Source organism: Elephas maximus, chromosome 7 (assembly GCF_024166365.1).
Source record: "Elephas maximus indicus isolate mEleMax1 chromosome 7, mEleMax1 primary haplotype, whole genome shotgun sequence".
In the NCBI taxonomy this organism is placed as follows: Eukaryota; Metazoa; Chordata; class Mammalia; order Proboscidea; family Elephantidae; genus Elephas; species Elephas maximus.
In genome coordinates, this window is record NC_064825.1 from 106,416,705 (window position 1) to 106,433,743 (window position 17,039).

General features: G+C 35.9%; 1 protein-coding gene across 1 annotated transcript; it reads left to right on the top strand.

Moving 5' to 3' along the window:
* The first annotated feature begins 12,629 nt into the window (after positions 1-12,629).
* LOC126080220 (olfactory receptor 5T1-like) lies at positions 12,630-13,682 on the top strand. The gene has a single exon (XM_049891485.1). The coding sequence runs from the start codon at positions 12,666-12,668 to the stop codon at positions 13,680-13,682; it is 1,017 nt and encodes a 338-aa protein (XP_049747442.1). The 5' UTR covers positions 12,630-12,665.
* Positions 13,683-17,039: the final 3,357 nt, after the last annotated feature.

A 17,039-nucleotide genomic window follows, 5' to 3' on the forward strand; every position in this document is an offset into this window, starting at 1 on the left:
TCATTAAGGTTGACTCTACTTTGAGGGGGCAACTCTTCTCCAGTCGTATTCTGAGTGTCTTCCATCCTGAGGGGCTCATCTTCCGGCACTATATCAGACAATGTTCCGCTGATATTCAGAAGGTTTTCATCTGCTAATTCTTTTCAGTAGTTGCCTGGGTCCTTTTTCTTAGTCTGTCTTAGCCTGGAAACTCAGCTGAAACACATCCACCATGAGTGACCCTGTTGGTATTTGAGTACCGGGGGCATAGCTTCCATCATCACAGAAACACACAATCCCCCACAATTCTTCAAAGTGACTTACATGTGGGGGAATATCTCAACAGAACCCATGACGTAGAAGAGTAGAAGTTGGTTGATGTGAGTGTCAGAACAGGAGATAGCAAGGAGTGAGGGATACCACAAAAGATATGTCTGATTTCATTGGATGCACAGAAAGACAGGCTACAAGTCGCTACTATGTGTAAAGTAGCATGCAAAATACCACCAATATATGAAGCAGTCCTGAGTGACACATAGTCTGTGGGTGACATATTAACTGAGTACAGAAGTATGTTGGAGATTCCTACATATTGGTCACATGCCAATGTCACCAAGACAAGCATTTTTACGGTTCCAAAAGAGACAACCAGCAGTAGCTTTGTTGCACATCCAAAGAATGAAATGGCTTTATCCTCTGACAGAAAATTAACCAACATTTTTGGGGTAAAAACTGAAAAATAACAGGCATCCCAGAATGATATCTCACTGAGACATAGTGCATGGGGTTGTGGAGTTGAGAACCCATCATGAGTAATGAAGCCCATCCCATATTTCCCACCAGAATAAAAATATAGATTGCAAGAAATAGTAAAAAGAGATAAACTTGTACCTAGAAATTATCTGTGAAGACCAGCAATGTAAACACAGTGAATTCAGTGATGTTCTCCAGATGAATCTTGTATGGATCCTGTCATGATGACAGCACTGACATTTTAGTAGATATTTATAGGTTCTAAATACTCTTTCATATAGGGTCGCTATGACGACAGCACTGGGTTTTTTGAGTAGGGGGTTAAATACAATTGAATTCTCTGGTTGGTGCAAAGAGTTAACATATTTGCTGCTAACTGAAAGTCCGATGGTTCAATTCTACCCAGAGGCAACTCAGAAGAGAGAACTGACAATCTACTATAAAGAAATTAGCCTTTGAAAGCCTCAGGGAGCACAGCTCTACTCTGACACACTTGGGATAGCCTTGAGCTGGAATCTACTAGACAGCTAGATGGCAACTGGTAACTGGTGATATTCTGTGAAACAGAGTGCATCCGATTACATCTTCATGTTTGTTCCTGAGAGGGGCATATTAATATCCTGGGAAATGATGGGATTAAAAAGCAAAATCCAAAACCAATGCTGTCTGTTGATTTCAACCCCTAACGACCCTGTAGGACAGGGTAGAACAGACCCAAAGGACCTCCATCTTTGTCATTGCATTCTGCCTTTGGGCTTGTCCATAAAATAATAGTGTCTTTTGCTTAAATTCTCTGGATATGCTTGGTGTTGTAATTTTCAGGCAACCCTTGATGATCTGCTCTTGTCTGTAGAGCAAGAATGTGATTTAATGAATGAAATTATATTTTATACCAAATCTGGTCCTGTGAGAGCAATGATCTTCTTCACTATAGGGAAATGCAGAATTGATAGAGGAGCAGATCTTCTTCTAACAGGCATTTCTGTTAGCTAACCTTTAAGGAAATCAGAACTCTTAGTGTTTATGACACAGTCCAAGAGTGACACAAATGGTTAAAACACTCGGCTGCTAATTGAAAGCTTAGAGGATGAAATCCACCCAGAGGTGCCTCAGAAGAAAGGCCTGGTGATCTGTTTCTGAAAAATCAGCCATTGAAACCTTATGGAACACAGCTCAGCTCTGACAGACATGGCATCACCATGAGTCAGAGTCGGCTAGATGACAAACGTTTGGTTGTGTTTATGACTTGCTGATTTCACTTTAAGAGGCTATAGAGACTAAGCCAAAAAATAAATCAATAAAAAAATGTTGCCTTCTATCAATTCCGACTCATAGCAACCCTATAAGATAGAGTGGAACTGCCTACAGGGTTTCCAAGGAGCTGTTGGTGGATTTGAACTGCTGACTTTTAGCAGTCAAGCTCTTAACCACTGTGCCATTAGGGCTCCCTATAGAGGCTAAAACTAAAGTATCAAACCCATTGCCATTGAGTCACTTCTAACTCATAGGGATTCTACAGAACAGAGTGGAACTGTCTCATATAGTTTCTAAGAAAGACTGGTGGGTTTGAAATGCCAACTTTTTCGTTAACAGCTGAGCTCTTAACCACTGTGCCACCAGGGCTCCCTATAGAGGCTAGGAACATGAAAACATAGATTCTAATTCTTTTTCTTTTTTTAGTGAACAAGTTCCATCAGTAAGACTAAAAATATATTAATTTCTCAACTCATGCAGTCACAAAGTCAGAAAACATAACCAGGTGTCCATCAGAACAATACTACAAACACTAGGCTTCAGAAGAAAGAAAGCCATGATAGCAGCTACCACATATTATTAAGTGGATTCAAGGGTCTAGGAATTTTATAAGCGTTATTGTGCTCTATTACTTATCTACTGCTGCTATAACAGAAATACTACAAGTAGATGACTTTATCAAAGAGAATTTTATTTTCTGACAGTAGGCTAGAAGTCCAAATTTAGGGCATCGGCTCCACGGGGAAGCTTTCTCTCTCTTTCAGCTCTGGAGGAAGGTCCTTCTTGTCAGTCTTCCCCTGGACTAGAAGGTTATCTGCACAGAAACCCCCAGTCCAAAGAATGCACTCTGCTCCTGGTGCTTCTTTCTTAGTGGCATAAGCAGCTCAGCTTCCTGTGTCCCTTAGCCTCTCAACCCTCGGGCCTCACACCCACTTCTGACCTGCTGGGGCAAGTGTTCCAAAGTTCAGTAACTTCACCAATAAATTCTTGGAGGCACCCCACTCCACCAGGAAGCCTCCTGCACACAGGCACTCAGCTCTCTTGATCTGTGGGTCAGCTCCAACACTGGCTGAAACTGGTCTCCCGATTCTGTTGCTACCAATTTACTGTTGCTGTTGATTCTCTGCTGCTGTTTATCACCATCTGCAACTTCTCCAGTGTTCACAGTTCTCCTCACTTCCTTCTGAATCTCTATTCATTCACAGTTTCAAAACCTGTTCCACATTTTAGGTATCTGTTACAGCCGCACCCCACTCTCACAGTCCCAAATTCTGTCTTAGTTAGGTACTGCTGGTATTACAGAAATACCACAAGTAAATGGCTTTAACACAGAAAAATTTATTTTCTCACAATCTAGTAGGCTAGAAATTAAATTCAGGGTATCAGCTCCAGGGAAAATCTTTCTCTCACTGTTGGCTCTGTAGGAAGTTCCTTCTTGTCAGTCTTCCCCTGGGCTAGGAATTTCTGTGCACAGAAATCCCCACCCAAAGGACGCCCTCTGCTCCTGGTGCTTCTTTGTTGGTGATGTAAGGTCCCCCCTCTCTGCTTGCTTCCCTTTCCTTTTACCTCTTATAAAATAAAAGGTGGTGCAGGCCACACTCCAGGAAAACTCCTTTTACATTGAATCAGGGATGTGACCGTAGTAAGGGTGTTACAATTCCACCCAACTCCTCTTTAACATAAAATTGCAATCACAAAATGGAGAACAATCACACAATACTGGGAATCATGTCCAAACCAATTTGACACATTTTTTGGGGGGACACGATTCAATCCATGACATGTATATAATCTACATAACACCCTGAAAACTAAATAAATTAGTGTTGTTTTATAGATGAGAAAAAAAAGTGAAGCCTAGCTAGACATAAAAGTTGGCCAATGTCACACAGATAGTTACTAGTCAAGCAAGGATTTACCTCACATTTCTCTGATTCTACTTGACCATATTGCAATCCCATGGTGCCATGTCATTAATCTGGAATCGACAGCCCCTAAAGTAATACAAAAATAACATTCTCACATTTTTGAATTATTTGTTAAAGTCATCCACCTTAAATAGACATAAAATTGGAAAATGTATATACACCAAAAATGGCCTCTAGGGAAAAATTAAATTTTAAAATAATTTGAACCCCTCCATGAGGGGAAAAACAAAATATAATCACAAATTAAGCATATAACTAATTGCTGGTTGAAATTTCATTTTCTTTCTCTTTAATAATTTCCATAACTTTTTAATTTGTTGCTGTTTTTAGGTGCCCTAGAATCAATTTTCAACACATAGTCACCCTAAGTACAATAGAATGAAACACTGTACAGTCCTGGGCCCTCCTCACCATCGGGTTTTAATTTTTAAATATAGCTACTTAATTCTACTACTCCTATTTTGGTTATCATCCATAAGGAAAAGTAAAACAAATTTCTGATTTCCACCTTTATTGACTTACATATGTAGGGGGTCCTTTCTGTTTTCTACGTTCTCAGGAAACTTTCAGTTTTTAATACAAGTTGGAATTATCTAGGATCACCTAATTCACATTTAAACATCAAGGCATATTCTCTTGTTGGAGATTAAAGACTCAAACTTCTTAAAATATTTTGTATGTGATGAATTTTTTTTCCTCCTACCTGTGGAACTGAACTGCTCACTCAATTAAAGTATGCTGATTTTTTTTTTATGACTGTGTTTGGATTCTTAAACCTGCTTCTTGAGCTTTTCTTGTAGTTCAAAGGGGATGCACTGAGAAGAAATATTGCTAATTCTCTTTTGGAACAGAAAATTAACAACAACAACAAAAAATATAGATGGATGGATGGGTGGGTGGATGGATGGATGGATGGATGGATGGATGGATGGATGGATGGATGGATGGATGGATGGATGGATGGATGGATGGATGGATGGATGGATGGTTGAATGGATGGATGGGGAGGGAGGGAGGGATGGAGGGAGGGATGGAGGGAGGTTTGGAGGGAGGGATGAGGGAGGGATGAGGGAGGGATGAGGGAGGGATGGAGGGATGGATATATAGATGATAGATTGATAGATAGATAACTTCCCACAATAACAATAGAATGGTTCTGAAACAATGAGCTACTTGATAAAAATGATTAAATGAATCACTTTGGCCTCTGGAAAACTGATCCTTCAGTGGAAAAGATTATGATGTAGAATTGGAAAATAAATCTAACAATAGAGAACATATTCCTAGCTCTGATGTTAATTAGCTATGTGTCATTGGTTAATAAATTAAATCCCCTGATATTCAATTTCCTCCTTCTGGAAATCTAACCTGCTTAATTCTCTCCAAATCCTGTGAACATGTATATTAGTAAATAATGTGAAAGCAAAACATATGTCAGAATTTTTAACTGTTTAATAAAAATAACTTTATTTCTCATCTTAATTATAAGGTCCTAGATTTCTAAGGTCTATGGGTTTTAGATGTAAGCACACTGAAAGTTTAATATAAGAGACAAGATATTAATACACATAATTGTACTATAAACAGGTAGATAAGAAGTTATAAGAGTAGAGACAATGTTTCATAGAGATAACTATTAATATTCTATGTGATAGAACATTAGAATATCAGAGATCTGGCAGAATAAACGATCAAACTTTTTGAGTTCTAGAGAGTCTTTCTTGTCTTCGTAATCTCATATACTAACTTATAGATCAGAAGCAATGCTGCGTGGAGCCTAATCATAGTAGAGTTAGGCTTTTTTTTAGTTCCATGGATAGTAGTTTTTGCAGAAGCACTGTGTATAGGAAAAGCAAATCCATAATATCCAAAGGAAATGTCTAGCCCAATAAGAACAACATCGTCTTTTCCAGGATAGAAGCTGTCCAATCAGTCCACCATCAGGTAGCTAGCTGGCTGATCACTCAGGGGGATGGCATCATACTGGGTACTCAGTGTTGACCTCTGCTGCTTGTAGATTGTGCCCTCAGCTGTAGCCATAGCCAGGTTGTCTTTGGTGAGTAGAAATTCATGTTGCTGAACTCATACATAACGTCCATGAATTCAGACATGACCACTCTGTCCATGAACCCATTGGGCAATGACAGGAGTGGCTAGGTAAAGAAACTAACTGGTGTACACAGAACAGATCATCCTATTAACTTGACTATTAAAACCTTCCTTTGCTGAGGTCATTCATTGGTCAGTATTCACTTGGTCACAAATATCTTCATATGTTTTGCCCATTCAGAAAGGACAATTCACATACCTCCTCCCCAGACATCCCTTTCACCAATTTTCCAATTACATTCCTTCCAAGTCCCTGACCATTCGACCAACCTATTGGCCATAATCACAACTTTGTCCATTTTCTTTATAAGCAAAGTAAACCAACTGGTCCATATATCTGGTGGATTTTCTGCATTTATATTAAAAATCTATAGCCTTGAATTTAAAAAGTAGCTGTTAAATAAATTAATCTTTTCTTCAGAGCAGGTGTTACTTTTACAGAGTAGATATTGACAAGAAGAAAGCATGAGAGAGGCTTCTGAGTTACTGAATTCCACAGATCTACAAGATGGATTGACACAGTGGCTGCATCATTGGGCACAAGCATAGGAACAATTGTGAATATGCCGCTGGACTGAGCAGTGTTTCGTTCTGTTGTCCATAGGGTCGTTATGTGTCGGAATCAACTCAACGGTACCTAACAACAAGAACTACAGTGGATCTACAGGTCTTGGCTTCTAAGGTGATATTTGGCACTGTAGAAAGCATCTGTTGTTGTAGCCGTCTTTTATGAGACCTACATCTTCGAGAACACCCCCTCTCTTATTTGAAAAGTTCCTTTCCGTCTTTCCTCCATATTCAATTTAAATTCTCCTCTCAGTATTTTCTTTTTTTTCCCTCATGGTGAAGCCTTGTCGTTTTTGAAGGAATTGTGTGATGCTTACTTCTGAGATCCTCAATGGCCCAGAGAACCAATTAAGTCTTCCACAATCCTTTTGTGATTCTTTGCTGTGCGTTTGGGTGAGGAGGGAAGAGTGCTCACCTACCTACAGTTCGGAGGCTGAAGGCTTTTCCCACTTTTTCTGGTTGATATTGCTGAGATGCCAACTCAGTAAATAGCTCTCTACTTTCAGAGTCCAGTTATGAAGGTTAATGCTAGCTAAAAACCAAACCAAACCTGTTGCTGTCAAGTCAGTTCCACCTGGTCCTATTGATATTTCCCTTTTTGTTTACCCTGTACCTGCTGCTCTCCTTGCTTTAATACGTTAAAATTCTTAAGCTGGGGTCTTTTGTAGTTTAGTTTTATCAAAGTCATTTTTTAATTTCCTTTCCCTTTCTTCTTTGCTTGTGTTTATTGTTTGTAAGGGATTTTTGAGGAAGTGTTCTGAAGGAGATTCTGGGTTTATTAATGAGAGATTTCTTTAATTACCTTCTTCTTACTAAAAATTTCCTTTCGGTATTTTAGTTTTTCTTGTTGTTGTTGCTGCTGAGTCATTTCATAGCGAAGGTTTTACTCAGATGTCATAATCTCTACTGTCAATGCATTTTTAAAAGTAAAAGGAATTCTCAATGTCATGCTGCACCATTTTATTCAGATTTTGGTTCCTGTGTCATCTCATCATAGAGGCTCACACTACGTCCTCTTAAAAATATACCTGATGCCCACAAGACCTTACTTTGTCCCTTGTCTTGGCTTTGCTTCTCTTCACAGTGCTTAGACTCTGCCATTGTTTATTTGTTGTGTTTCTCTGCCACACATTAATCTCTCAAAAAGACTTTTGAATAAACCCATGGATGGTTATGCAAGTTAGTTCACTATTCCAGACTTCAGTTTGCACTGGATTTGCTGCTTCCAACTTGGTTGCCCATCAGAAGCGTCTGGAGAATTGTAGAAAGTTAAAGATTCTGTTGGTCCTTGCTTGTCTACCAACGTGCAATTTCTCTTCGTGTGGACATGTGAGTGTGTGTGTGAATACGCATTTAGTGTGTGTGTATCAGTGTTTAGTGCGTGGGCATGAAAGTGTGTCTGTGCTAGTAATGGAAGAATTTTTTTTTTTAATGAGACATTAATTTTCTTCTGCTTCCTTTGTCTCAGATTTATCTAATTCTTTTTTTTAGTATTTATTTTGTTTGCTCTTTCATAAGAGTGTTTACTCAAATGTCATAATTTCTATTGTCTGTGCTATTATTATTTCATCCGAGTAAACTATAGATTAGTATTTCGCATTATGGAATCACAAAATATATGACTTATGAAGTATTCCAGATCATTAAATATCTGCTGTCTCCTTCTCTATGTAATTATTAAATTTTTGTACTTTTTTATCACTTGAATTGTATGCCTTTTAATAAACTCAAAATCTATTCTTTATTTACTTCAAACACTTCATAATTTGAATAGCATAGAAGTATAATGAATACGGATGACTACAAACCCTTGTGCTAGATTCTACAATTGATATATCATTGTTTTACCTTATTACATATTACTATATTTATTGATTTGTTGCAATATAAAATGGGTTACACTGCTGGTATGAGGACACCGGGTCTCAGAGAATTTAAGTGCTAACCCGGTGTCAGAGCTATGATATAAGATTTTGTTTAATATCTTACAATCTATTATCTTGTGTTAAAGTGTATTTTTCCCTATGACAGCATTTTAAATCAGAATTCAAAGAACTTTATTTATTCTTTCAAGAAAGGTCAAGATTTGGTATATTATTCAAAAACTATTTACTTCTTTATCATTGAGTAAATCACTATGTTGCCTTTTTGAACCAGAAAATAATTGGGGAGTATTCCCCTCTGAACACCTCCTATGGGTTTCTTTAACAGCAGGGAGGGTAAGTGGATATAAAAGACCTAAACAAAACACATTCACAGTGTACCTAACCCTGCATTTGCTGTTCTGCAGGTAAGAGAAAATTCCAGATCATTTGCAGAATATTTCAAAGGAAATATCTAAAATATCAAGGTAGAATAAGCTCTGATATCTCCAGTATTTAAAAAAAAATTTTTTTTTTGGTTCTTCCCTATTACATTGGTGATTTTTACATTGCCATCAAAATCTGATAAATGCAGATTTGTACCCAACAATTTAAAACCCATACTTCTTAAAAAGAACAGAGAAAATAGAAAATATGAAATATATGCTTGTAGTGGTAGGTAAGAGCCTCCAAATTGAATGTATGCTTTAATTTTCCTGATGGAAGAAGATAGTCCAGTTCAAAGTAAGAACAATGAGATGAAAGGACTAAACTTAGCATAGCAATAGAAAGCAAGAATATTTGAACTCTTCAACTGCCTGTGGACTTATATTTGGATATAAATAATGAGGGGACAATAAATACTTTAGGTTTATTTTGCTAGCTGCTAAATCTAGAAGTCACTTCAAATTATCGCTTCATTCATAATATTTCTCTGGTATTGGTGACTTGAAAGTTAGCCCAACATGGCAAGAGCCATGCTTTGTTTTATTTTTCATGGGGGAAGGAGCAGTTTCAGAATGAAGCCATAGTATAATAGGAGGCAGTATAGAAGGATGGAAAGAACATACACTTTGGGATCAGGGACAGCTGGGATTGAATCTTTGGTATTTATTGTTTTGAGGACTGCTGTAAAGATATTATAAAGTACAGAAAATTCCATTCTTACAGCAAGAGCTCAACAAAAGATAACTGTTATCGTTCCTCTCCTTTGTATTATTAGTGTTTTAGTGTTGGGCCTAAGATATCTAGAGTTATCTTCTTTCTCTTAAAATTATATTTATTGAAATGACTTTACATTAATTTCTTAAGTTTGATCCTTCTAAATTCTTTAATAATCATAAACACTTTCTCTTTATGACTTTGATGCCGTTCCAGACGTGCTAACATTGACTTAGTCATGCTCAGTATAACTTTTCTTTTGACTCATAGCAGAAAAGCTGGTTTTGAGAGAAGTTTAACTCTAGTGCTTAACATTTTTTTTACCATTTTCTTTATAGAAAGCCAAATTAACCATACTGTAATATGAACAAATGGCAATGTTGTAATCTGTGTGATTTTATTGTTAAAAGCAGATCACACAACTCACAAAATTCCTTTACTCTCTGAAGAATAAACTTATTTCATATTGATGAAACTTTACTCATAAGAATTATACTATTTCTGTGATATGAAAAGGCAGATGAAAATGACTAAATCTACTTTTAGGCAATTCATTTGGTTTGATACTGACAAAATAATGTTTGCATATTTATAATCACAAAACAGATATATTAAATGTGCTTAAGTCTCTGGGTACAGGCATTTTTTCAATGTTTTGACTAAAACGTTGTTACCCAAATTTGATTTCCAAGAAGAAATATATCTGACGAAAATTATTCAATTATATTTACCTGTTTCAATGATAACCAAAAAATGAAATATTGCAAAGAAATTGCTCTGCGTATTTAATTACTGTGCCTGGCTTTATGTCTGCATGTAAGTGTCTGTTTGTGCGAATGTGTGCACATATGTCTGAATTGTGCCTGAATGGCTCCTTCATTAAACTGTTTTGTCAGTTTAAAGAGGACTAAACTTTTGAGAGAAAATCTAACATCACACACAGCTTCTAATCACAGAAATGAATGATGAGCATATATTTTTCGGATTCCAAATCCTGTGTTATTTATCTTGTACCATTGTAAATTTAGGTGCACCCATTGAACTGATGTCAAAGATTGTACTAAAAAATCATTTTTCTTTAGACTCCTCATAATATTTTTATACAAATATAATGAATTGATTTCATGCACCATTCATCAAAGTTTATGTTTTATTTTCCTTTGACTCCATATTTATCTTATCGACATAATTTTTGTCTCAATATCCCTCCAATTAATATCCATATTCACCTTTCCCCCAGCCAATGACATTTTTCAAAATATGAAAAATATTTAGGAATTTCCCAATCAAGTCAGTAGAAGTGTTTTTTTTTTTTTTTAAATTAAATGATATATTTAAAAGCATTTTATAGTGTTGTAGTCACTCAAAAATATGAGGTTATTAAAGTGGATGGTTTCGGACATCTAACCTGTTTTGTCTTAAATGATGATGTCCAAAAAAGAGCATTCAATCTAACAAATCATTAAAGTATTTTTTCCTCTAACTTTACTCTTTACACAATTCCTATGGAAATATTTTCTGTAAATATTTAAAATTCTTCTAGGTCATTCTGATCTTATCTTTCCCAGGATATTATAGGCATTTGGGTTTATTCTCTGTTAAATCACTCTAATCTAAATGATCCTATCCCTTACTGAGAGATCCATATCAATATATTAAAACTGGAGCTTGACTTAGATCATTAATTTAAGTAGTATACAGACTATTATTTGTAGCAGATTATGTACCGATAAGACTGACTCAAATTTCCTAATCAGTAAACTACAGTAATGTAAGACGAAGTGTGAGGATATGTAAAAAATAAATATTTTATTAAAATAGTATTGTAATATATATCCTTCAAACAGTGCTATATTATGAGCTAATAATTTAAATTTCAAATTCAAGAATAGGTAACTCTTTAACTTCTGATTTGTTTAGCCATGGGACCATCCAGACAATAATCTATTCTTTCTATAACCCCTTTCTTTCATTGTTTTTAATCTTAAATCTTATATCTGCAAAGGTACTTTTTAAAAATGTTTTTTATGTACTACTTTAATACTAAGTTAAAAATTACTTAATTGTTATTTCACCGAGTACACCATCAACAACACATAAAGAAGTGTAAAGTCTTGAATGAAAACACCTTGGAAGAAAATACTTTATAATCATGAAAGTCATGATTTTTTGTTTTAACATCTTCAATAATTTCTTAGATTTTCACCAGAAATGTTTGAGGGAGTAGAAAAAGATGTAGATTGTCAATAATACCAATGGCAAAGTATATAGCCAAAAAAGGACAAATACAATAGCATGAATTTAAGAAAGATGTTTGAACGAAACATAAACTGTCACGTATTTTTTGAATTCAGCCATGGTGAATCTTTCCCCAAAAAACAATTTGATAAATTATTTTCAGCAAAATCCAAAAATTACTAATGGAACTGGAGAATATTCAGAAGGTAGCTTGTTAGATGTAACAATACAGGCAGGTGCTGGTTTATAAAACCAGCTCCAATCAGCACATTCTAGAAATTAAATTACTTTGAAAATTAAATTACATTAACTTATTTTTTCTTTTTTAATGTTTGCCCCAATCTTGTAAGATAACATTAATATCCTCTTTCTACAGGTGAGAAGATTATGGCAAATAATTGTACACGATAACTGAAAGAGCTAGAAATCTGGTATTATATTCTAATTCTCTGCCCATTGATATATTATCCCAAGTATTAAGATGTGAGAAAGAAATTTATTTGAATAAATAACTGGTTTTAAAAAGTAAAGCAGTTAACTCAATTATTTTGGTAATAACTAATTTTAACCAGTGAGGAAACGTCTTTATCTTCTATTTAATTCTGCAGAGAGAGTGGCAGAGAGTGGTAGTGACCCTTTATTCAGTATCTGGTCATTGTTTCATGAGTTGCTGCTGGGAAATCATGAATTTCCAAAAAATCAATATGAGGGCATAGTTAGCATTCCTTTCAGTCACAATATTATGCATCCAAGCCATAAAAATAAAATTTTTGATTTCATGTTTATTTTCAAGTTTGTTCCATGAAGTGTCAACATGAAAAACGACACAGAAGTCACCACATTTACATTGAAGGGCTTCACAGACAATCTTGAAGGGCAGGTAGTCTTATTTTTTCTATTTCTAGCAATCTATCTTCTTACTCTGATTGGAAATTTAGGACTGGTTGTATTGGTCATTGAGGATTCCCGGCTCCACATCCCCATGTACTATTTTCTCAGTGTGTTATCATTCTTGGATGCCTGCTATTCATCATCTGTTACTCCAAATATGTTAGTAGATTTTATGTCAAAGAATAAATCCATTTCATTCCCTGGATGTGCAACACAAATGTTTCTTGATTTTACTTTTGGCACCACAGAATGCTTTCTCTTAGCAGCAATGGCATATGATCACTATGTAGCAATCTATAACCCACTTCTCTATTCAGTTAACATGTCACCCAGAGTCTATGTGCCACTCATCACTGCTTCTTATGTTGGTGGTATTGCACATGCTACTTTACACACAGTAGCAACATTTAGCCTCTCCTTCTGTGCATCTAATGAAATCAGACATGTCTTTTGTGATATCCCTCCACTCCTTGCTATCTCCTGTTCTGACACTCACATCAACCAGCTTCTACTCTTCTACGCTGTAGGTTCTATTGAGGTATTCACCATCCTGATTGTCCTGATCTCTTATGGTTTAATTTTGTTGGCCATTCTGAAGATGCATTCTGCTGAAGGAAGGCGGAAAGTGTTTTCCACCTGTGGCTCTCACCTAACTGGAGTGTCAATTTACCATGGAACAATCCTCTTCATGTATATGAGACCAAGTTCCAGATATGATTTGGACCATGACATGATACTGTCTGTATTCTACACCATTGTGATTCCCATGCTGAATCCCATCATCTACAGTTTGAGGAACAAAGATGTAAAAGAAGCAATAAAAATAGTGCTTGGGAAAAATTGGTTTATCAATAAAGTATATTTTTCGCATGAAAAATATATTAAAAAAAGTCAAGATTCATGGCCTGTGTCTCAATATGAAGAAGATACGAAAAAATGAAATTTTAGTTTCACTTTATTAGTGTCTTTCAATTCTTCTTGAATATTTTGAAATAAATAGTCAACCCTTAACCTCTGCTGTTTTAACTCGTACAGAAAAACCATGCCATCAATTTGCTTCTTACTTTGTTCAAGCTGATATATGTATGTATGTGTAGGTGTGTATGGGTATATATTTTGAGAATGAATGTGTAAATGTATAACTAATAACACAAACTATACCAGTGAAACACTGTGGATTAGAGTTACCTCTGGTTAAGAAGACACTAGGTGTGTAATCGTAAAAGGTCGGTGGCTTGAATCCACCCAGATGGCCCTCTGAAGATCTTCTGAAAGATGACAACTACGGAAAACAACATGGAGGGCATTTCTACTTTCACACACATGGGTCCACCATTAGTCAGAATTGGCTGGATGGAGACTTGAATTAGATGTTAAAAAAATGTTAGGAAGATGAAAATTAAGAAAGGGAGTAGAAATTTTAGAGAATGAGATGAAATTTGTCACGGTTTCTTTGTCAAAGTTAAAATAATATTAAACATTGATTGCAGCACTGGAAATAAAATTCTGATCTTCAATTTCAGCATGAATATTGCACTCATTCATTCTATCCATCAGTGAGTTAGTTATCAAATATCTTGTGGACATGTCCCTATAGGGTCGTTATGAGTCAGAATCGACTCAACGGTAGTGGGCTTGGTTTTGGTTTGAGTATGTACTCTATCCTTTGTATTATTTTAGAAGCTTGTAATAAAAAGGTAAAATATTTGGACATACCCTTTCCTCTTGCAAAGGTTATAGGCTAGAAAATGTCACAGGGAGAGTGAGAAAAAATTGTTATTGATATTTAATTGCAAGATTTATACATTTTTTAAAATAATGTTGTAGGCTGATTTGAAAAAAAATACATTTTCCACTCAAATCAGTTGAATAAAAAAGCTAGAAATGATACTAGGTATGATTTGTAATTTAATAATTATAGTAAAACCTTGATATTCAGCCTCTTCACAAACTTCACATTTTCAATTTGGTATATACCATCTGTTTTTTACAGTAAATGCACCAGGGCTTAATCTTGATTCTACAAGGGAGGCTCTGTGTTAAGCTTTATCCTCAATATTCACACTAAAATGTCCATTGGGACAGAATCTAGTGCTTTCCAACTGTGTGATTTTCTTACTACAAGGTCCAGGGCACTATCCAGATAATATAAAGGCACATTAAAGGAAAAAAAAAAAAATACCATGGAATCATTGCATGTGTTTGTTATTTGGTACGATCATTTAAGCAAGTCTCTAGGCTATCTCCACATTTTCACTGCTTCGGTAAAATTTTGAGCGGAGACTTGCCTAATGAGCATTGAATTTGTCTTTCTTTCCCTGGGGAAACCGACTTTTATCTAGGAATCCTAGTTCTCATGTTCAGAGATTGGGTCCTAGAAACAAACACATTTTAGTGATAAGGTCTTCAGGGAGTTCAAAACTTTGTAAAAACTCTCCAGCTTGCTTCGTGGAGTAAACTTAGGAGTGGATCTCAGGAGATCTCTCTGTGCAGGTAAGTTAAAACAAATGCTTTACCTATTACTAGGTCGAGTTGTGAGAACTAAGTATCTTGAAAGCTCTATCAACTGAAATCAAACTCAGAACTGAAATGATCCTTCTCTGTCCAATTTTCTAAGTGACTGCAATCCTTGCTCACTGATTTCCAAGTGGCAGTGACAGTTCTGTAATGAATTAAATATCAGTCAAACATATCTACTGATAAATGAGACTAAACGTTGTTAAAGGAGTTATAAAAGAAAAAATAAAATCAGTGATAAACTTTGATTATCTTAGAGAATGAAGAAGATTTAGCATATTGCTTTTTACATATAATGAATTTGATATTTTTGTGGAAGCAAGCAGAGAGTCTTAATCCAAGTAGAGTTATGGCTAAAAATATCAGCTGTAATGACTTGTGATGGTGTCCTGTAACATTTGGAACAAAAAAAGATTGAAACATACTAAACCTGAACTACCAGTGAAATTAATGATACCTTGAGATTTTACAATTGTCTCCTTGCGGATGTCAATGCTGAAAAATTTCTTGAGCATTTTGAAACCTTAGCCTAGTTATACCCTATCTTTGGCATGTTCTTCTATTTTTAGCTTGGTGTACAAAGAATGGAAGTAATTATGTGCCCTAATTTCTTCCATTGTGATAGAAAGCCATGGAGATGCAATGATATGGGGCAGAAAAAGCATAGATTGATTTTATTCACAAACTAAACAAGGGAATATAGTGATATTTGATAACACAGCAATAACTTTTTGGACTTAAATATATGTGTACATATGTATACGTATGCACACTCACATACATGTGTGTATGTATATATAAATATTTAAGCATATACACATCTATATATCTTACACAATAGCAAGTAGGAATTTTATTTAAATAGTAATGAAATATGGTCTATTAAAACATATTGTTCATATAAATGTAGCTCAAATTAAAGACATTATAAGAAGAAATAATTAAATGATAGTACTATGAGTATAAAAATATGGCAGAAAATGTAAAGGCTTTATCTAAATATTGTAAGTTTGGGAATCCAAGCTCCAGAACAATATAGAATAATGAATCCTCATTGCAGGGAGTGTATGTTGCCTTAGTATGAAGGGAAATGCTTTCTGCTTTAGAACTGGCAGAACTGATGGATGTTTTAGTAGGCAATCTATCACATAAGTGACACAGTGGTTACGTTCTTGGCTGCTAACCGAAAGGTCAGCAGTTTGAACCCACCAACCACTCTGCAGGAGAAAGATGTGGCACTCTCCTTCAATAAATATCACAGCCTTGGAAACCATGTGGGACAGTTCTTCTCTGTCCTATATGGTCTATGGGTGGAAATCGACTCCCCATCAAGGGTTTTGATTTAATTTTTAGCCTATACCAGATAGGAAACTACTTAAGTGTTCCTGAAATTTAAGATTCCATGTTTCTGAAAAAGAACTATAAAATTACTTAGTCGATAACAGTGAGATTGTGTCCCCTTCCTGATTTTTGCGTTGCCCAGGTGATAACCCTAAGGCTGAAAAGCTTCCCTGGTGCCCACAGTCAGTCTCTGCCCTGGCGGCCATAAAGAGCTCACACTAAGAAGCAATTTTTGGAGATAACGCAACACGCCTCCAAGTAAGAATTGCTGTGGCGTCAACTCCGATTCGTGGTGACCCTACAGGACAGAGTGGAACTGCCCACAGGTTTCCCAAGGCGTGAGTGGAAACCCTGGTGGCTAGTGGTTAAGGGCTAAGGCTGCTAACCAAAAGCTCAGCAGTTCGAACCCACCAGGCACTCCTTGGAAACCCTATGGGGC

Excerpts from the sequence above, each read along its gene's own strand:
- LOC126080220 (XM_049891485.1), top strand. The coding sequence starts at position 12,666 with ATGAAAAACGACACAGAAGTCACCACATTTACATTGAAGGGCTTCACA.